This window comes from Nerophis lumbriciformis, linkage group LG21 (assembly GCF_033978685.3).
Source record: "Nerophis lumbriciformis linkage group LG21, RoL_Nlum_v2.1, whole genome shotgun sequence".
Lineage (NCBI taxonomy): Eukaryota > Metazoa > Chordata > Actinopteri > Syngnathiformes > Syngnathidae > Nerophis > Nerophis lumbriciformis.
In genome coordinates, this window is record NC_084568.2 from 27,437,802 (window position 1) to 27,460,832 (window position 23,031).

The window sequence follows — 23,031 nt, forward strand, 5'->3', positions numbered from 1 at the left end:
TGGTATATAAAAATAATACATTTACCTTCCAGCCAATATTTAATATTTCCACAGAGTTTGGTGACTACACTTATGCCTGATAGTAGAAACGCATTTGCTATTTTGTGTCAATAATGTTCCGTTAAAATGTTTTTATTTGTTAAATGTTTCCACAGGGTTAAAATCATTGTGATACAAATATTCGTTAGCCTGACAATTGTCCATTGTATGTTAGCATTAAGTTCACAGCATAAGTGCCAACCTTGATCATGTATTGTTGCATTGCTTTCTTGAAGTTTATACTTAGCTCAGTGGTTCTTAACCTTGTTGGAGGTACCGAACCCCACCAGTTTCATATGCGCATTCACCGAACCCACACCGTAATCATAAAATGATTTATTATATTAAATAAATACTAATGAAGATATATTTTACAAACAGAAAGTTACAGGAATGTACACATGATCTTATGTTTACATCTCATTGTGCAACATGTGAATGTTTTAGTGCGAACTAAATGCGATATCTGAAAGGGGTACACATTATTTCCAAAGCAGGACCCCCACCCAGACATATAATACTAGTACACAGCTCATGAAAAACAATATGTTATAGTCATTGTAAGTGGGCCAAAACACTTATATTAGAAAATAATCTCATGGAAATGACTGCTGTCATTTGATTACAATAATAAAACATTGAACTTGTTATTTAGTCAGGTTTGGGACAGGTGTGCTGCAGGTCTGACGTCGCTCATGTGCTCCACATGAATGCTCAAGGAGCTTTTGCGTTTGCTCACACATGGAAAATTAGAAGGAACATTTTTGGGGGTATCCATAAAACGCAGACAGGGAGAAGTTTTTGTTTACACCAGACTCTGTCTGGAATTGTCCAAAATGTTTTGGAGCTCTGTAGCAACTGCGGAGTGTGTTTAGTGCCCAAGGGCGTGTCTTGACCTCCACGGCGGAGGCTCTGCCGAACCCCTGAGGCCGACTCACCGAACCCCTAGAGTTCGATCGAACCCAGGTTAAGAACCACTGACCTAGCTGGACTGTTGACTTTAATATAATTCTTACATGTGCACTTATTGTGTATATTAATGTGTTTTTTTTAGTTTTACAGCAACTTCGGTGTAGAAACTATCAATAATAAAATACACCTCAAGTTGAACGTTTTTTTCATCTCTAAACTAAAACATTTAGGGAGCGCAGAATAATATATGTCATTAAACCAGGAGTGTACAAAGTGCAACCTGTGTTACATTGCAGTCAATTGCAATTTTAAAATACAGTAAAATTATATAATGTAACAAGAAAAATACACGTTGATACTAATAACTAATAGTACAGAATACAGATTTTTCTTTAAATATATGATTTTTTTTGCCGTTTAAAAAAAATAAATATATGTCCGTCATAACCAATTATGTAAATTATATGATTACGTACTATTTACACAGCCCAAGCCACACCCTCATCACAAAACAGATTGCCAATTTTTATAAAACACTGATGAGTATTGGCAAGGACACATTAACGATGCTTGAGTCATGTTAATACAGTATTGCAATATTGAAATATGGCGATATTGTATATCGTTCATTGAACAATTTAACATGCAGCTTAAAATACAAGTTGTGTACATACACTCGATGGCAGTATTAATTAATGTACAAACCCGTTTCCATATGAGTTGGGAAATTGTGTTAAATGTAAATATAAACGGAATACAATGATTTGCAAATAATTTTCAACCCATATTCAGTTGAATATGCTACAAAGACAACATATTTGATGTTCAAACTGATAAACATTTTTTTTTGTGCAAATAATCATTAACTTTAGAATTTGATGCCAGCAACACGTGACAAAGAAGTTAGGAAAGGTGAAATAAATACTGATAAAGTTGAGGAATGCTCATCAAACACTTATTTCTGTTACGTCTTCGACGCATGGCTGCGATTGTCGTGTTCCCCTCCAACGCAGGAAACAAGCAGGAGCGGCGTGCAGGTAAGATTTAAGGTTTTTAATTATTTTAAGGCAGGATCAAAAATACAAACTGAGGATACTAGCAAGCATGGAGCTAAAAAAACACAAAATGTCACCAAGGGTGAAAAACAAGGAATGCTAGTGCGTACAAACTTACTACATGCAGCGAGGAGAAATAACAGGAGAACGTAAATGTTGCCTATAGCAAACATTGACCCAGCAACTAGTGCTGGGTGACAGGAAACTATAAAGAGGAGTGATTAACCAAAACACCTGGTGGGAACACTAATTGCAAAACTAAGACAGGTGAGGAGAATCAGTGCCCATGGAAACCAACAGTAAACAGGGAAAGAGAGTGCACCAGGAAACAGACTAACACAGAAACATTACCAAAACATATATCATGCCATGACCCGGGTAACGGATCATGACAATTTGGAACATCCCACAGGTTAACAGGCAAATTGGGAACAGGTGGGTGCCATGATTGAGTATAAAAGTAGATTCCATGATATGCTCAGTCATTCAAAAACAAGGAGAGTCGAGGGTTACCACTTTGTCAACAAATGCGTGAGCAAATTGTTGAACAGTTTAAGAAAAACCTTTCTCAACCAGCTATTGCAAGGAATTTAGGGATTTCACCATCTACGGTCCGTAATATCATCAAAGGGTTCAGAGAATCTGGAGAAATCACTGCACGTAAGCAGCTAAGCCCGTGACCTTCGATCCATCAGGCTGTACTACATCAACAAGCGACATCAGTGTGTAAAGGATATCACCACATGGGCTCAGGAACACTTCAGAAACCCGCTGTCAGTAACTACAGTTGGTCGCTACATCTGTTAGTGCAAGTTAAAACTCTCCTATGCAAGGCGAAAACCATTTATCAACAACACCCAGAAACGCAGTCGGCTTCGCTGGGCCTGAGCTCATCTAAGATGGACTGATACAAAGTGGAAAAGTGTTCTGTGGTCTGACGAGTCCACATTTCAAATTGTTTTTGGAAACTGTGGACGTCGTGTCCTCCGGACCAAAGAGGAAAAGAACCATCCGGATTGTTATAGGCGCAAAGTTGAAAAGCCAGCATCTGTGATGGTATGGGGGTGTATTAGTGCCCAAGACATGGGTAACTTACACATCTGTGAAGGCGCCATTAATGCTGAAAGGTACATACAGGTTTTGGAGCAACATATGTTGCCATCCAAGCAACGTTACCATGGACACCCCTGCTTATTTCAGCAAGACAATGCCAAGCCACGTGTTACATCAACGTGGCTTCATAGTAAAAGAGTGCGGGTACTAGACTGGCCTGCCTGTAGTCCAGTCTGTGTGGCGCATTATGAAGCCTAAAATACCACAACGGAGACCCCCGGACTGTTGAACAACTTAAGCTGTACATCAAGCAAGAATGAAAAGGCCTGCATGTTAAAAGGAAAGGCCATGTAACACAGTGGTGAACATGCCCTTTCCCAACTACTTTGGCAAGTGTTGCAGCCATGAAATTCTAAGTTAATTATTATTTGCAAAAAAAAAAAAAGAAGTTTATTCGAACATCAAATATCTTGTCTTTGTAGTGCATTCAATTGAATATGGGTTGAAAAGGATTTGCAAATTATTGTATTCCGTTTATATTTACATCGAACACAATTTCCCAACTCATATGGAAACGGGGTTTGTATGTCTTGGTTCTAGAACTGCGCTATGTCCAAGATGCCTTCAAATAACTCCTGCTGTGATTTGGCACTATATGAATACAACTGAATTTAATGGAAAAAAATAAAATGAAAACGTCATTCACATGATCCATTTCGATTTATCGGAGTTGTACAGAAAGTGGATCAAGTTTCTTGCCACTTAATGTCAAACAAATGTAGTTTACATCTTTACTGTAGACTTCTTATACTGCCAAGCTCACCACTAATCCTGCACAGTGTTGTAGCAGTAGAACAGGGGTGTCCAATGTGCTGTTGGGGGGCCATTTGCAGCCCGCAGCTAATTTATTAACAGCCCACATCTTAAAATAGTGAAGAGATACAACATAATGTGAAAAAGTTGCAATATTGACTCTAATAACACAAAGCTGCCAAGCAGGCTGTTTTTCTTTATTTAAAGCTGTTATTAATTGTTGAGCTATTTCTAAAAAAACAAAAAACAATGAATCAAAATCAATGTTGTTATGAATCATTGACCTATTCGAGGCTCCAATTACTTCACATCAAATATTCTACCTTCAAATAGTGTGTGTGTTTGCTACAAAAACAAAGTTTTATTTGACAAAAATGGCAAAAAACTGATAAAAACAAATAATAAAAACATATAATTTGCAGATACGATTTGACGTTGCTCTAGAACAGTGATTCTCAAACTGTGGTACGCCAAAGTATCACTTGATTTAAGTACAGTGTATTGTTTTCCTATATAAACATCATATTGTGTGTAATGTGACAGTGGCCAAAAATATTAAATATACCAGTAAGAAAAACCTCTGCTTTGTTTTAATGAATACTTAGGCCTACTACATTGATCATTACAGTGGCACTTGGAGAGTTAAGTATTTTCTGAGGTGGTACTTGGCAAAAACAATGTTTGAACCATTGTTTTTCAACCAGTATTGAAAGCAAAAAAAAAAAAAAAAGACTTATTTGTAACAACTTTATTAGTAGGGGCCTTTGGATCCACAATAATGTTAGTGTTTTTTAATTGTCATTTGAGCTGTCATTGCTCAAAATAATAATCATGAAGGGTATTACCAAAAGTATTTATTTTTGGGGTGGGGGATATTGCATATTTTGTGTTTTTGCCATAAAAAGCAGGGTTTTCTTTGACAAAAAGGGCACAAACCATAAAACATTGTTTTACTTTATATTGATTGATAGACCTGAAGTTGATCGAGAGATTTAAGCGTTTAATAATAATAATAAACAAAGAAAAAATATATAATAATTTATGACTCATTTTTTAAATTTGCATGAATGAGAACTTTTCAGTTCCCCGGGACCAAACTTGACAGAGCCCTAAGGGTTTTAAAAGATTTGTATATTGTATTGGTTTTAAGATTTTCAACTATCAAAATGGCCTGGTTTAATTTTTCAGTGTGCATCCCTCAATGGAAGAAGTTTTGACATCCTAGCATTAGAGCAACACTTTGCAGAGCTGAGGTGCAGAAGTTGTTCTTGTGTTAGGGCTTTTATTTATCGGTCGTCTGCCAATCAGTAACGGACGATTTTCATGAAAATGTATGTGATGTGAGTGTGGAGCTGCTCTCTTTAGTGAATAATAATAAACTCCATTGTGGCAAATAAACTGTATTTGTTAGCATCGTAAGTATTATGTGTTCGAACTCTTACATTAGTAATATTTTAATGTATCAGTACAGTACTATGTTTTGGGTCATGACAACACCACAGGTCGCTTATTCCAAACAGGAAATTATGCCACCCACTATAATTTTGTTACAGGACCGCACAATGTTACATGTTCGTGTTTATAGAAGAGTTTCTGTCCTGTTTTATAACTCATATGAGTGATATATTTTAATATGTTATATTTTTTGTGGAATTCACCGTTATATATTCACTTATTGTAAACTTAAAGCAGATAGACACGTGACGGATTCACGTGAAGTTTAGACGTACAGTATTACTTAACATATTTACAAAAACGTCATATATCCTCTTTAAATAATCACAAAAAGATCAAGTTATCGCAGTTCGAGCACGATATTGATTTCGAGCGGAAGACTGCAGATCAGACGCGATAACTTAAAATTGTGACGTTGTCGTTACTATTCCGGACGACCGTTGGACGGTAAAAATGAACCATCAGGAGGTAACAAAGAATAATTTTGTCAAGTGTTATATGTGCAAAAATGTACACGTCTTTATCCGTCGTCATTACGTCGCTGCCTTCAACTTTTTCACAGTAGAAGAATACAACTGTGAATCGAAATCTTTTGACACAGCTGCGATGGCCGAGTGGTTTAAATCCAATGGGATCTTCCCGCGCAGGTTCGAACCCTGCTCGCAGCGTATTAAGCCACATTTGTTTTTCTTGTTCAAAATGTCACGTCGCAACACTGGAATGCTGACGTTTGTCTTTCTCGAGTACTGCACAAAGAATGAAGCAACATCCTCTTCAGAATTCTACATATTTTACTGTCCAAATGTTGATACTAATAACTAATAAAAATCCAAAGATTTGTCTTAATTTTACTATCATATTTAATTCTAAATTATATGATGAAGCCACACCACCATATTGGGAACAATATCAGGAGATTACCTATATATATTACCGGTATATAAGCCGCACCCACTAACTTTTAGGGAAAATAAATATGTTTCCATATAGTAGCCGCACCGGACTATAAGCCGCAGATATATATACGCTGCAAAATAAATATTTACACAGAAAAAATGTTCATTTACATACCTTAATTGTTTACAAACGGTTACATGGCGGTAAAACAGCTGATCAAACAGCTGATCAAACAAAACAGAAGTCATCGTCATGGACCCACGAGCTGGGGAAGCTAGCTCCCCAATCAGCTAAACAGACTCAATAAACCCCACGATGACGTTTTGGTGAGTTTTCTGCGTAATTTGTAAAACTAAAACTATACGAAGAGAATGCCGTTATAAATTAACAAGACTAACACAGAAACTCGTAAACATGATAGCATATTAGCTAATGCTAACGATAGCACGTACAAATGTGCATGGAAATACTCTACAGACATCACGCATGGGACGGTTTAGCAAATATAAAAAGTTTTAGTTATACTGTAAAATTTACAAACCTGGCTTGGAGTTATGAATTAAGAATCCATACGAGTAGAAACGCTATGGACGCCTAAAAGACTGAACGGCATTCTACTTCCAGTTGAAAGCCTTAAATGGAAGAACACTGCAGCACCTGCAGTGAGTGAATTCGTCCAAAAGATGGCGCCATAGCACAAACAATAAAACACCTTCTCAGTGTATTACCTTTTTTTAATTAATTTGTTTTACTTTTTGTATTATGGCCGTCAGCAAATAAATATTCATGAATTAGCAGCACCGTTTATAAGCCACGGTGTTTAAAGTGTAGGAAAAAAGTAGTAGCAGAATTTACAGTAAGCGTTCCTCAGACGGAACCCTATACATTTGGGAGTTTTATCAGCCATAACTGGGGAATGCACTGTGTCAGATCCTGGTGTGTGTGTGTGTGTGTGTGCGTTCTAATCATGGCAAACATGGTAATAGACAACGAAGGATTCACAACCTTATATTTTTGAAGCTGAATAATATACTGAGGATGAATTACTGCTTATAAAAGCAAGCACGAAGGAAAGATGAGACGTTGGAGCAGACGGAAGCTGAAACATTGTGAGGTGAAACTGTCTTTGACACTATAAATGTGGAACTTAGAGACAAGCTATTTCGACATAAATGGATTGCTTACCCCAAATCAATAGGAAAATAACATTCCCGGCAAGCTGGACCAGACAAACAACTGTACATCGAGGAAGTCACTATATATATCGATCATGATACATGCAGCACGTCATGCATGTTGTTACAATTACAGTAATACGGCGTGTACAAACAAAACATGAAATGTGGGCTAATGGCTCATACTTTACAGATACTGTAATATGACTGTTCATGTTTTTCATTCATTACAGATTGGTGTTCTATCGCAGTGTTGTGCATTACAAACTCAACGCGTTTCGTGTTGTCGTAGAAGCTCCCTTATTTCGCACCGTAGTTATCTTTTACGGTTAAATACCGAAGCATACCGACATGTTACTGTGCTAGAAAAATAGTTCCTCAGTTTTTACTCTTACAATAACAATGTTGCTACAGCTTGGTTATTATACAGGTTACGGAACGTAAATGAAGTATTGCTGACGGTTTTTGAATGCATTTTTAAAGTGATATAGAGTTAGAATTGATTGCTCCCATTCGCTGCATTGCTAGCCGATTTTTACATGTTAGAATGCAAATAAATACAAAACCGTCTTTTGTCTTCTTGTCTGTCATAAGGATTGTGAATAATAGGCAACATTCCAAAAAAAGGGCAGTTCCCCCTTTAAAGGGGCTGTTTGCAACTTGCTCACAGTTATATTTTTCAAAGCAAAAATATATTTGGCTGGCTTATATTACCATTAGTGGTTTAACAGAACATATATTTGTTAAAACTGTCTATATTTTTCACAGTTACTAAGTCTGAGTAACACATTTATTGACTGGCCAGAATAAAATTATTGGTGTTTACGGCAGTCACTCACCCGGTCTCGTCAACACGTACACGCAGAGATCGTGTGCACACATACAAAAGCAATTAAAAAAAAGCAACAAACAAGTTGCAGTCATGTTGTTATGATAGAATATACATTCAATAATAGCAAATGCTAAATAGCCAAATTGCTATTATTAGCTAACAATCCCCAATGCTAATCTGCATGCAAGTGTTACGCACGTACGTAGTTATGTCATTGCGTAACTACGTACGTAATACTGCAGGATATACTGTGTAAAATACATTGGAAAGTTAGCACCCTCTATAGGCATCTGTGTACATGTTGCAAACAGCCCCTTGAATTGTTACAGGACATTTGGTGGAAAAAGGGTAAAGACCTACAACTAGTCAACAACAAGATTGGTGCTTACAACCTTTTAAGTCCAAAATCATACCCTCACTGAAGAGACTACCTGGAACACACTACAAGCAGGGCTTGCACCAACGCGGGAAGATATAATTGGATTTCAAGTCCAACAAAACAGAAACCTGCGGCTCTTTAGTGCCAACCTAGTGGCTCTCTGAAGCATTTTTAAAAAAGGATTGAAAATGGAAAAAGATGGGGGGAATTTTTTTTTTTTGGTTTTCATGTTTTTTGTTTGAGGACAAACATGACACAAACCTTCCCAATTGTTAGAAAGCCCACTGTTTAATATGTTGTGCGTATGCTTCACTGATCAGAGTATTTGGTTAACATCGTTTTGTCCTACTAATTTTGGCGGTTCTTGAAATCACCATAGTGTGGACTGTGACAACAGTTTGTTTACATGTAAAATCTTCCACTCCTTGTATGTCTCATTTGGTCCACCAAGCGTTTTATGCTGTGCGTGAATGCACAAAGGTGCACTTTGTTGATGTTAATGACTTGTGTGGAGTGCTAATAAGGCATATTTGGTTAGTGCATGACTGCAAGCTAATTGATGCTAACATGCTATTTAGGCTGGCTGTATGTACATATTGCCAGAGGTGGGACCAAGTCATTGCTTTGCAAGTCACAAGTAAGTCTCAAGTCTTTACCCTCAAGTCTCGAGTCAAGTCCCGAGTCAAGACAGGGCAAGTCCGAGTCAAGTCCAAAGTCAAGACTGGAAAGTCTCAAGTCAAGTCCCAAGTCCTGCATTTTGAGTTTCGAGTCCTTTCAAGTCATTTAACCACAGACTAATATATTTACACAGATTGTGTATGCTTTTAAAACGCTGTATTTATTTATTAAAACAAGTGCATTTGAAATTGCAGGGAAAAAGATAGTGCTGACATTGCACTTCAAAATAGCACTATTAACCAGTCATTTTAAACATGTAACTCATTCCTTTACAGAATAAACACATTTGAAAAAAAACAAGTGCAACTGTACTTATTTGCACAAAAGTGTTAACATTGTATTTCCATGGCATATTGCATTGTAACTAGTTCCACAGCAGTTTCTATCCTGTTCTTACCTTATCTCATTGATCTCATCTCATACTGTATGTGTGTTTATGTGTGCATACACATGAAAAACATAACAAATATATGAACATAACAATGAACAGAGTTGTACTTTTTAGATGTCAGGACCCTATGCAATATGTACACATATTCTTAATATAGTATACATTTTAACTGATCTTTATTTGACTATGTTTGTCTTTTTGTAGGTGGCTAAAATACGCGGTGCTGCTGACTGCCGTCTAACGTTACGTTACTGTGTGTGATACATTGACTAACGTTACGTTACTGTGTGTGATACATTGACTAACGTAATGTTACTGTGTGTGATACATTGACTAACGTAATGTTACTGTGTGTGATACATTGACTAACGTTACGTTACTGTGTGTGATACATTGACTAACGTAACGTTATGTATAGGTACCTCATGAAACCCTGCTTAAAAAAAAATCACTTGACAAAAAGTATGAATAAGGTAGCAAACTGCAGTGGACGCAACAGATTGCCGTGTTTGCAATGACGTTATAACCATAGACATCTTATAAGTAGACGCAGCATTGGTTGCTGTGACGTGAGCAATTTGGCCGCCATCTTGAAGTGCTGATGAGGAGCCGGCGAGCAGCCTAAACTGACAGTTGAAAGGTAGAAAACAAAGATGTGTTCAGCGTTTTCCTGCTCAAATGAGCGGACTGTTGAAAATAGGAATCGGGGATTACTTTTCACAAGTGAGATTTAACATTAACGTACTATTGGTTGTATTTTATGAAAATAATATTACCACAGAGTTGAGAAGGATCAAAGATCTTCAATATTTGTATGTGAAAATCACAAAGAAATCTTCTGGGGGAGGATGACCCCCCTACAGGGGTTTGCTTTACAAACTTTCAGCCCCACCTAAAACAAAATTCACCAGCCACTACTGATTATGATGCATTCTCATTTTAGGCAAAGTATAAGACAATACTTTCTTAACAGTATAATTGTAACCAGGAATCAGTCTTCAAGTAACAATATTCAAATACTAACATTGTTGGGTTAAACAGAATTTGGTTTTATTCTGAATCCAGTGAAACAGATTGGTGGTTTTAGCTGATATGAAGACTTTCAGGTGTTTATATATGTTTAAGTATTTGGCAGACGCTTTTATCCAAAGCGACTTACATAAAATAATACATATAAAACAATCACTGCAAACATTATCATTTAAGGGAAGAATGTAATAGAAAATATCAATACAAAGTGTCAAGACAGAATAAACTCTCTGCTGCTGCAGCAACAGAGATACAGTCTATAGGTCCCTAAGATATATAGATATCTAATGTATTCATACATTGTTTATGTAGGATACACGCATATGTATATATAACCTAATCATATTGTTTCTTCAACTTAAAAATAGTTTACCGTTTTTTTCCCCCTTCTCTGGGATTATATTCCCAGTTTTGATCTCGGACGTCTGGTCACTTAAGCGTATAAGAATATTATATTACTGTTAAGCAAACTATGAATAATAAAACACGCCAAAACATGTGTCTGTTATCATAGCTACATGTATGACAAAAAAGGGGGTGAAAATCAGTGGTATTCAGTGAGGTAAAATGAATTAAATGCGCTGACAGTTCATTGCTCCTGCCAAATTAATTGCACTGAGTGGAGCGGATCACCACTCCAAGATGGCGGCCACGCGCCTCGTCTGCGCCAGTAGGCAGTAGCGCTCTATGCTGCGTCTACTTATAAGATGTCTATGGTTATAACGTTAGCAGTGAGTTTGCAGCCTCACTGATTTAACTACACAGCAAATAAAAGTCACGTTACTTAGCCAATAAACGTTATCTTACATTCAAAACTTACCCTTCTTTGTGCAACTTCAAATGTGGAACGAAGTTGGAAGTTGTTGCGTCTCCGTCTGTAATATTCGAACTGCGTGATTTGCATACGGCAATTCGTTTTTTGTTGACCAAGTCGTAGTTTTTATACCTGAACGAAACCAACTTTAACATAATTGTTTATCACTGGCACGTTGTTGGACAACTCTTGTTCATTGGTTGTCCTGCAATTTGATTGGATGAATGCTGTGTGATGAAAACAACGTAAATCTAATTTGATTGGCTGTTGTACTGACAGCACACCAGCTGACAGGAATAACACGCTGATAGACAGACGAAGAAAATGAAAAATACGGAGCGCTCCCAAATAACTTTTTAAGCTTTGGATTTTGGGGAAAGTGGCAAGTCATGTCAAGTCATGTCAAGTCAAAAGGCTCAAGTCCAAGTGAAGTCACAAGTCATTGATGTTAAAGTCTAAGTCGAGTTGCAAGTCTCTTTACATTTTGTCAAGTCGAGTCTAAAGTCATCAAATTCATGACTCGAGTCTGACTCGAGTCCAAGTCATGTGACTCGAGTCCACACCTCTGCATATTGCATCATTATGCCTCGTTTGTAGGTATATTTGAGTTCATTTAATTTCCTTTACTTATGTCCTCTGTGTATTTAATTTATGTTTGCAAGTCTCATGACACGTTATTTGTATGTAATATTGGCTGCATTTCTGATAGTTGTTTGTGTGCCATGTTGTTCCAGACCGCAGCAAACGTTACTAAGCTTGCAAATATTGTAAGAAATCTATTAAAAGAAGAGAGCCTGCCGTTTCCTTTAACTTGGCCATACCTTTGGCCATTAAAAGCCAGTAATTTCCAGGAGTTACAGTATCTCACCTTCTGAGTAGCCTCTGATTTATCAGAATCAGAATCAGAATCAGTTTCTGATTTACTAATGTTTTCCAATGTTGTAAAAATGTGTAGAATAAATATTACATTTCAACCTTTCTGTCAACGAAAATTTGCTTAGGCCTGCGACACAGTCATTTTGACAGTAGGCTATTATAGTTAATATAGACACTTACGTTATGTGTTGCCTTCATTATAACACTTATGTACGGCTTTTAATTTTTTGCGGCTCCAGACAGATTTGTTTTTTGTATTTTTGGTCCAATTTGGCTCTTTCAACATTTTGGGTTGCCGACCCCTGGCCTAACCACTCGGCCATCGCAGCTTTGTCATGCCCTTAACACATTTAAAAAGCAAAATGTTCACGGAAACAACTGCTGTGTTTCAGATAGGAGAGCACAAGTCAAGCAAGGTCGAACAAAAAAAATGCAAACGAGAGACAAACGTGAAAACACCCACAACCGCCACCAAAACCATCATAGTCATCACATAGAAAAAGAGGAGATGAAATACTTCACAACCACACTAAAAACGACGTTAACCAGATTAAATCAACACCACAGCACTTCCAGTATGATAACCTCTTGAGAAGAAATTTTGAACCGATCAAAACCAGCCTTTCTTCAAGTCTTACTTATTTTGTTGAATGGAATATTTATGGCATTTGTTTACAGAAACAAACACAATTTTTGCGAGGTGTTCATCTTCAGACCGACACTATCCCAGGGGTGTCCAAACTTTAAAATTTTAACTTACTAATTGACCTTAGTTTGTGAGTGTGGATGTTGTCTGTCTATCAGTGTTGGCCCTGCGATCAGCTGGCGACATGTCCAGAGTGTACGCCGCCTTCTGCCCGAGTGCAGCTGGGATAGGCTCCAGCACCCCCGCCACCCCGAAATTTTTTTAATTCCATTCTGTTTTTTTAAGGCGGTCTGTCATAACGTTTTAGCATTCAATCAGACATTATTGAGAGGTTTGTTATTAGTGTTCCTAAAAATAGATATACCGGCCCCAAGACAATTTTTTTTCTCTAAATTTGGCCCCCTGAGTCAAAATAATTGCCCAGGTCTGCTCTACGTAATGACGTAATTACATACGTACGTAAAACATGCACGCACATTATCTTGAGGTGGTGTTAGCTAATAATAGCAATTTGGATAGCTAGCGTTAGCTGTCATTGGATGTATATTCTACCATAACAACAACATGACTGCAAATTGTTTGTTGCTTCTCTTGGACCGCTTCCTGTGCATACGCATTGGTGAAACGGGAAGAGTGACCGCCATAAACGCCAATCATTTTATTCTGGCTGGTAAAAATTTTTATTACATAAACTTTGTAATTGTGAAAAATGTACACAATTGTTAAACAAATGTGTTTTTGTTATATTTTTTGCTTTGAAAAATGTTACTGTGAAGAAGTTGCAAAGGACACCTTTAACATGCTGATACAGTATAACCCACTAATGTCCACAAGCCGTCCAATCCTCTTATTTCTAAAAAGTGCCTGCTTTAATTGACGCATACATACACAGTCTGCTGTTGGCATAAAATGTGAGTTGTACAAAAATGGCTGTTTATGCATTGGTAACTTCATCATTATCGCTAAGCAATGTGATACGACAACATAAACATAACGACTAAACTGTGACTTCTTGTTCAGTGCAAAGTAAACGTCGTTATGAAAGCATGGCAGTATTACCCTGTATTTTACCACAGCAACTAGCAACATGAAGCCATTTCATTTTTTTTTTTATTGTTACCTACTGTAAAAATTATGCATGCATTAAAGCATTATTGTCATTGTAATCAACACACTCACAATATTATTACGAAATCAGTGTACAGAAAATCGAGGAATCTAAATGAAAACAAATGTAGGGAAAAACAAACTTCTTCAAAAATACTTTATTATCGCCTATTCTATTTGTGTCTTTGGCCGTAGTCACAAATACATTTGTTTTGGTTTCCGTTATGTTGACAACCGCTTGTGTCGACGTTAGCATAAACAGGCTCAGTTACAAATAGGGCTGGGTAAGGTTGTCCCGATACCAATATTTTTGTACCTGGACCGGTACCAAAATGTATTTAGATGATTTTTGATACTTTTCAAATCTATTATTCTGTCAAAATTATGAGGGACAAGCGGTAGAAAATTGATGGATTGAAGCGCTGGAAAACGAATTATTATTGTACTTGTTCATTTGCTGTTAGTAACTGTTAACTTTCGATTTTAAAAAGTTCTATCTACACGTCTGTTAAAATGTAATAAACATTTTTTCTTCTGTTGTTTGGAGACTTTACATAAGTTTACACATTTTGGTATCAATCCAATACCAAGTAGTTACAGGGTCATATATTTGTTCTCCTATGTGTCAAGAGATGTGTTTCCTGGGTTTATAAATAATATAAAATGACAAAAAATTGTGATAATAAAAAAAATATTGATGTAATCATTGTAGTATCGACTATATGGCATTTGTTTACATTCAGGAGCGCTAGCTTGCTGTTAGCGGTTAGCTATTGTATCCTCCTACGGTGTGTAGTAAAGCATGTTTAGCGCCCTGCAGCGATGCTACTTGTAAAAAACATAATTAGTTTGTTGCCATGGTGGCAAGGATTAGTGATTTAGAAGTAGATAAAACACTGCCGATTGCATATGGATGTTAGCAGCTAGCTAGCAGAGCGGCGCTTCAGTGTTTATAGCTCCATCTTTATCGCTAGTTTTTAAAGCAAAATGCATCCATTCTCTCTCCTTGGTGCGTGTGCATTGCCTAATATGCGTCACAACGTGACAGCGGCGCGGCGTCAAGTTTGTTAAAAAAGTACTGGTATTATTCAGAGGCAGTATACTACCGTTTTTGATTCATTAGTACCGCAGTACTTTTTTAGTACCGTAGTACTTTATTAGTACCATTATACTCAACTGGGGCTCTAAATATATCGTAATAGTTCATAATTCATATTAAAAATCTGTTCAATCAATTGTTTTCTTCTTCGTCGGAAGAAAGCTGAAGTTGCAAAGCAAGGTTTGTTGAATGAACAAAGGCACTCGCTCTCTGGTAACCGAGCAACGCAGGAAGTAATCACTGATCAGTGGGAATGACACGCTAAAAGCCAATAAGATAAGAGTATTCACTATCTAGTTTAGTTGCGTCATCTTGTTGTCTCGTGGTAGATTCTTTGCATGGAGTGAGGAGAGAAACTAAAAATGAGTGCTGCAGAGAGTAAAGAAATTGTGGATAAAACAGGAAAAGAACATTCGACAATATTGCAGTTTTTTGGATTTTTTTCAAACAAACCGTAGTCAGACCACTGTTGTCTGTAAAGGATGCAAGGCGCTCGTCCCCACTAAGACTGGTAATACCACACCACCTTAGCTGCGCTCACCCTTTAGAGCACAGCTGTAACTTCCTGGCCCTAAACCTGCAGAAAATAGTTATTCTCGGGTTTCTCTATTTTTACAATTTCACTATTTTATTATGCTTTATTAAGCATTTCTTATATATTCCTTATTTGTGCACCTTCATTTTAAAAAGTTATTGTCAAGTGTTCAATGTAAGGGTATTATAATCAGAAGTAGTTTAAATTTCAAATAAAACATGTTTACATTTAATGTAGCTTTCTCCTGGAGCCTCATGAATTAAGAGTTGTGTGGATTTCCTACTACAAATAGACGTACTTTCAGGTGTATTGAAGTGTGCACACGCACAAATCCAACACATTTCTTGGATACGTCGCAATCAACTTGGAATTGATCTAGACAAAAAAAAAGGAACTGATCTTAGATGTCATCCCTCTTATAAATACACAGATCATATTGAAATTAGCCATGTGCCTGTACTCTGGACACTCTGCCCAATTAGGGCTCAGTAGGAAGTACTCTTTCTGGTGTTTCAAATGAACGAAAAAGGGATTGCGAGTCTTGCTGTGTGCTCCGATAACCGCACACAGGCTGAAATGTAAAACATAAATGGTCGGACATCAGGAAGAAGGTGAAGATGAAGATGGATGTGCATGACCAAAACACACGAGTGGGTGACTTTTATTACCGCCAATATATTTGGTATGCAATCTTTTAAATTTAAACATTACAGCATATCAAAAAGGATATGAAAGACTGTGACTCTTAATTGATTACTCAATTTATTATTGCTACACAGAAGAGCTACTTGCGGTGCCACATGACAAAGTCGGGACATTATTCCATTGTTTCCGGTGTCATTAATGTGACTGGAAAGGCTGGTGATGACGTCACAAAAACACATTGTGACAGCAATAGGTGGCAAAATGATCGCCTACTTAAATTAAGAGAGGTCCTTAAATATATTAAAATGGATGTGAAGCATTAAATGCGTTGGCGAAAAAGTGAATTTTGTGTCCTTGCCTTGATCTTTTTACATTGTTAAAATCAAATAGTGTCATTTACACATCAAGTTCACTGTTGATACAGCTCAACTTTGTCGTGAAAAGGGGCGTACGGCAGTTTTCTGTGCGTACATAAGCTTAATACATAAGGCCCTAGGTCCTTATTTTCGATAGGTCATCATAAATATCAATAATCATCAATATCGACCGATATAAAACACTTATATCGTAATACAGTTTTCAGCCATATTGCCCAGCCCTAGCTAAAGGGGAACTGCACTTTATTTTTAATTTTGTCTATCATTCACAATCCCTATGTAAGACAAGAACTCATGTTTTTATTTTTTTAATGCATTCTAAGTCGTAAAATGCGGCAAGTACGAGGTGGCTAACAATGCAGCTAATGGGAATACACTATGGCGGCCATAAAGGCTTAAAAAAAAAAAAACTTCAACAATACGCCATTTACATGTCGTAACCTGAAAATTAACTTGTATTAGCAATATTGGTAATATAAGTGCTAACGCAGACAAACTATTTTTAGCAGCGCCGTGATCACAGAGAGCTAAGTAGCTTGTGCAGCTACAGTATTGACATACTGATTATGAATCATGTCACTCACTAGAATAGTAGAAGGTGGTTGCCATAAACCGAAAAATTTTTCAACTTTGACATTCGATTCATACCCCTAAAAAGGAGAGAAAGACACAAAAAGACGCTTGTTTGCAGCACCTTTTTTAAAAACCTGCATGAGGATTATGATGAACTCTTCATCTCAACAGGAATATATGAACATCCCATCAGTGGGCATCCCAGTTAGAGCAGACATTATACAGTAAGTGATTGTTTTATTATGTTCGTAGTTTGTATTTCTTGGTTAGTACTTACCAATACTGTTACGTAATACTTAGAGTTATACTAAAGATGGATCTGTTTAGCTTATAAAATTTGTAACTCATCCTCCTTATATTCAAGATCAGAAATATGTTTCTGGATCATAATTTGTCCAAAAGTTATTGTTGGCTCTCACAAAATCTGCACGATTAGCAGTGTTATTGTTGTTGAAGGGAAACACAAACATTGTGATGTGTGTCTTTGGAATTAATACACCACTGTATGCTTACAATGAGCAAAATATGTAAATATTACATGTTATTATGAATGTGCCTGTTACTAAATTACATAATATATATATATATATACAAACCCTGTTTCCATGAGTTGGGAAATTGTGTTAGATGTAAATATAAACGGAATACAATGATTTGCAAATCCTTTTCAACCCATATTCAATTGAATGCACTACAAAGACAAGATATTTGATGTCAAACTCATAAACTTTATTTTTTTTTGCAAATAATAATTAACTTAGAATTTCATGGCTGCAACACGTGCCAAAGTAGTTGGGAAGGGGCATGTTCACCACTGTGTTACATGGCCTTTCCTTTTAACAACACTCAGTAAACGTTTGGGAACTGAGAAGACACATTTTTTAAGCTTCTCAGGTGGAATTCGTTCTCAATCTTGCTTGATGTACAGCTTAAGTTGTTTAACAGTCCGGGGGTCTCTGTTGTGGTATTTTAGGCTTCATAATGCGCCACACATTTTCAATGGGAGACAGGCAGGCCAGTCTAGTACCCGCACTCTTTTACTATGAAACCACGTTGATGTAACACGTGGCTTGGCATTGTCTTGCTGAAATAAGCAGGGGCGTCCATGGTAACGTTGCTTGGATGGCAACATATGTTGCTCCAAAACCTGTATGTACCTTTCAGCATTAATGGCGCCTTCACAGATGTGTAAGTTACCCATGTCTTGGGCACTAATATACACCCATAACATTGCGCCTATAACAATCCGGGTGGTTCTTTTCCTCTTTGGTCCGGAGGACACGACGTCCACAGTTTCCAAAAACAATTTGAAATGTGGACTCGTCAGACCACAGAACACTTTTCCACTTTGTATCAGTCCATCTTAGATGAGCTCAGGCCCAGCGAAGCCGACGGCGTTTCTGGGTGTTGTTGATAAACGGTTTTCGCCTTGCATAGGAGAGTTTTAACTTGCACTTACAGATGAAGCGACCAACTGTAGTTACTGACAGCGGGTTTCTGAAGTGTTCCTGAGCCCATGTGGTGATATCCTTTACACACTGATGTCGCTTGTTGATGCAGTACAGCCTGAGGAATCGAAGGTCACAGGCTTAGCTGCTTACGCGCAGTGATTTCTCCAGTTCTCTGAATCCTTTGATGATATTACGGACCGTAGATGGTGAAATTCCTAAATTCTTTGCAATAGCTGGTTGAGAAAGGTTTTTCTTAAACTGTTCAACAATTTGCTTACGCATTTGTTGACAAAGTGGTGACCCTCGCCCCATCCTTGTTTGTGAATGACTGAGCATTTCATGGAATCTACTTTTATACCCAATCATGGCACCCACCTGTTCCCAATTTGCCTGTTCACCTGTGGGATGTTCCAAATAAGTGCTTGATGAGCATTCCTCAACTTTATCAGTATTTATTGCCACCTTTCCCAACTTCTTTGTCACGTGTTGCTGGCATCAAATTCTAAAGTTAATAATTATTTGCAAAAAAAAAAATGTTTATCAGTTTGAACATCAAATATGTTCTCTTTGTCGCATATTCAACTGAATATGGGTTGAAAATGATTTGCAAATCATTGTATTCCGTTTATATTTACATCTAACACAATTTCCCAACTCATATGGAAACGGGGTTTGTATATATATACTCACAGTGTGTATATAAAATGATGATGGGGCATTTGGATGTTTTTTAGAGCGCTTTATAGGTGGAATAAAGCGGGAAAAAAACACGTTAGAATGCATAACAAAAACGAAAAACTTCTCGTCTTACATAAGGATCGTGAATGTTAAACAATACCCCCCCCCTCCAAAAAAAAAGTGCAGTTCCCCTTTAATAATGTTAAAATCTTATGGACAGCATTGCCTGTATAGTTCATATAGGTATTGTAATGGGGATAGGATAGTTTGACCCTGCAACTGATTATTTCCATTATTCCAAATGTGGATTTTTTTTTTTTTTTTAAACGTCCACAAACCTAAACTTTAGGAATTGTTCAAGCCAAACTAGGGTTGTACGGTATACCGCTACCGGTATAGTATCGCGGTACTAATGAATCAAAAACAGTACTATACTCTGTTTGAAAAGTACCGGGCATGACGGCGCGTCGTCACGTCATGACACTGCTGGTTTTGCGAGCAGAGGAGCATGTTCGGCAGCGCACAATCACAGAGTACTTACAAACAGACACAGTGTGTAGACAGAAAAGGGAGAACGGACGCATATTGGTTTAAAAACTACAGATTAAGGTGAAGTTATAACACTGAAACGCCCTCAGGAAGAGGTGCTTTAAGACATGGCTAGCGAGCGGCGAACGTCCATTTGTAGTCGGCAGTGTTTTAGCTACGTCTGAATTACTAATCCTCGCCTTCATGGCGATGAATAAAGTACGTTTCTTACAAGTATCATCCCTGCCGGACGAGGAATAGCTAAACATGCTTCACTACACACAGTAGGAGGATGCGATAGCTAACCGCTAACAGCAAGCTAGCACACTGAATGTAAACAAATGCCATGGGTGGATCGACACCTGACATCCACTGTAATGATACTAAGTACAATAAGCGTATCTAGTCGATGCTACTATGATTACATCGATATTTTTTTATCGTCACAAAACATTTTTGTTTCCTTTTTAAAAAATTCATATTATGTTTATAAACTCAGGAAATATGTCCCTAGACACATGAGGACTTTGAATATGACCAATGTATGATCCTATAACTACTTGGTATCTGATCGATATCTAAATTTGTGGTATCATCCAAAACTAATGTAAAGTATCAAACAACAGAAGACCAAGTGATTGTTACATTTTAACAGAAGTGTCGATAGAACATGTTAAAGGAGAAAGTAACCAGATATTACAGTAAATGAACAAGTGGATTAATAATACATTTTTACACCTTGTCCCTCATAATTTTGACAAAATAGAATGAGAACTGACACAATATGTTACTGCATACGTCAGCAGACAAATTAGGAGCCTTTGTTTGTTTACTTGCTACTAAAAGACAAGTTGTCTTGTATGTTCACTATTTTATTTAAGACCAAAATTGTTCTTCGATTGCAATAAGAAACATATGTTTAATGTACCGTAACATTTTGTTGTTAAAATAAAGCCAATAATGCTATTTTTTGTGGTCCCCCTTATTTCGAAAAGTACCGGGGCGGCATAGCTCGGTTGGTAGAGCGGCCGTGCCAGCAAATTGAGGGTTGCAGGTTCAATCCCTGCTTCCGCCATCCGAGGCATTGCCGCTGTGTCCTTGGGCAAGACACTTTACCCACCTGCTCCCAGTGCCACCCACACTTAGATATTGGGTTTCACAACGTAAAGCGCTTTGAGTCACTTGAGAAAAAGCGCTATATAGATGTAATTCACTTCACTACCTAAAAGTATTGAAATACATTTTGGTACCGGTACCGATGCTAAAATATTGGTATCGGGACAACAATAAACCAAACTTGGACACCATGAAGGAGCACAGTTGGCTTCCGTGGCAGAGGGACAATTGTGTCTTCAAGCGAACGCAGATGGATTTATTTTGGCAGGGCTTGGAATAGAAAGGCGTCGGGCAAAAACAGAAGTAAAATGAGCGCTAATCCCTGCGGATTATTCCAGATTACTGCCATTTTTAACCCACTCACACTGCATTGAGTAAAGAGTTACTACAGGGCTGAGTGTCAAATGCAGATGAGAAGGCCAAAAACAGTTTGTATAATTCAAAAGGAAAAAAAATAATAATAAAAAAACAAGTGTACCTCTTTTGAGGAAGTTGTCAGCGGGGAGCGCGTCATATTGATCATAAACCATCACTTTCACGCCAAACACCTGGCAGGAATGCGCATGCGCAAACAGTGAAATCAATTACGTCTGCATACAGTTATTTTATGGAATAATAACTAAGTAGTAGTAGTAATATTAGTAGTAGGAGTAGTAGTAGTACCTGTTGTTCTAGCGTCCAGGCCGACGCAGACATTTCAAAACATGCGCTGCCATTTGGACCACTTCCTGTCTTCACAATAATTTCCGGAACAAAGCATTCATCCCGTTGGAGCCAACCTGCCTTATTTTGGAAACAACACCATCAACCCGCAGTGAAGAGGACCTGCGGCGAGGTGCTGCTAAACCCGCGTCCCTTGTGGGCAAATTCGCCGCCTCGCCTTCCTCCTGCCAGTCTTACTTTAAAGAGCGGGAGCCAGAGTGCAGTTACATCATCACCTCTTACGCAATAGCAGCGGGACGGGCAGCCAGGCAATTAATGAACCAACTTGAAACTTTAATACAGGGATCCCCAATCTACGGCCCGCGGGAAGTCCCAAGTTAAAAAAAAAATATATATATATATACACAGGTAAAAGCCAGTAAATTAGAATATTTTGAAAAACTTGATTTATTTCAGTAATTGCATTCAAAAGGTGTAACTTGTACATTATATTTATTCATTGCACACAGACTGATGCATTCAAATGTTTATTTCATTTAATTTTGATGATTTGAAGTGGCAACAAATGAAAATCCAAAATTCCGTGTGTCACAAAATTAGAATATTACTTAAGGCTAATACAAAAAAGGGATTTTTAGAAATGTTGGCCAACTGAAAAGTATGAAAATGAAAAATATGAGCATGTACAATACTCAATACTTGGTTGGAGCTCCTTTTGCCTCAATTACTGCGTTAATGCGGCGTGGCATGGAGTCGATGAGTTTCTGGCACTGCTCAGGTGTTATGAGAGCCCAGGTTGCTCTGATAGTGGCCTTCAACTCTTCTGCGTTTTTGGGTCTGGCATTCTGCATCTTCCTTTTCACAATACCCCACAGATTTTCTATGGGGCTAAGGTCAGGGGAGTTGGCGGGCCAATTTAGAACAGAAATACCATGGTCCGTAAACCAGGCACGGGTAGATTTTGCGCTGTGTGCAGGCGCCAAGTCCTGTTGGAACTTGAAATCTCCATCTCCATAGAGCAGGTCAGCAGCAGGAAGCATGAAGTGCTCTAAAACTTGCTGGTAGACGGCTGCGTTGACCCTGGATCTCAGGAAACAGAGTGGACCGACACCAGCAGATGACATGGCACCCCAAACCATCACTGATGGTGGAAACTTTACACTAGACTTCAGGCAACGTGGATCCTGTGCCTCTCCTGTCTTCCTCCAGACTCTG

General features: G+C 37.8%; 1 protein-coding gene across 2 annotated transcripts in view; it reads right to left on the minus strand.

Moving 5' to 3' along the window:
• The window catches only part of LOC133620897 (nuclear receptor ROR-alpha B-like), a 116,970-nt gene that overhangs the window by 54,773 nt on the left and 39,166 nt on the right, over window positions 1–23,031 (minus strand). The window contains exons 1-2 of one of the 2 annotated variants that reach the window (XM_061982528.1): window positions 21,817–22,039; window positions 21,632–21,701 (exon numbers count right to left, since the gene is read on the minus strand). The exons of the other annotated variant lie outside the window; for it this stretch is intronic. Coding sequence (XP_061838512.1) covers window positions 21,632–21,701; window positions 21,817–21,849 — 103 coding nt within the window. The 5' untranslated portion in view covers window positions 21,850–22,039. Of the gene's footprint in view, window positions 1–21,631; window positions 21,702–21,816; window positions 22,040–23,031 lie in introns of those variants that run through there. 2 annotated transcript variants of the gene reach the window in all.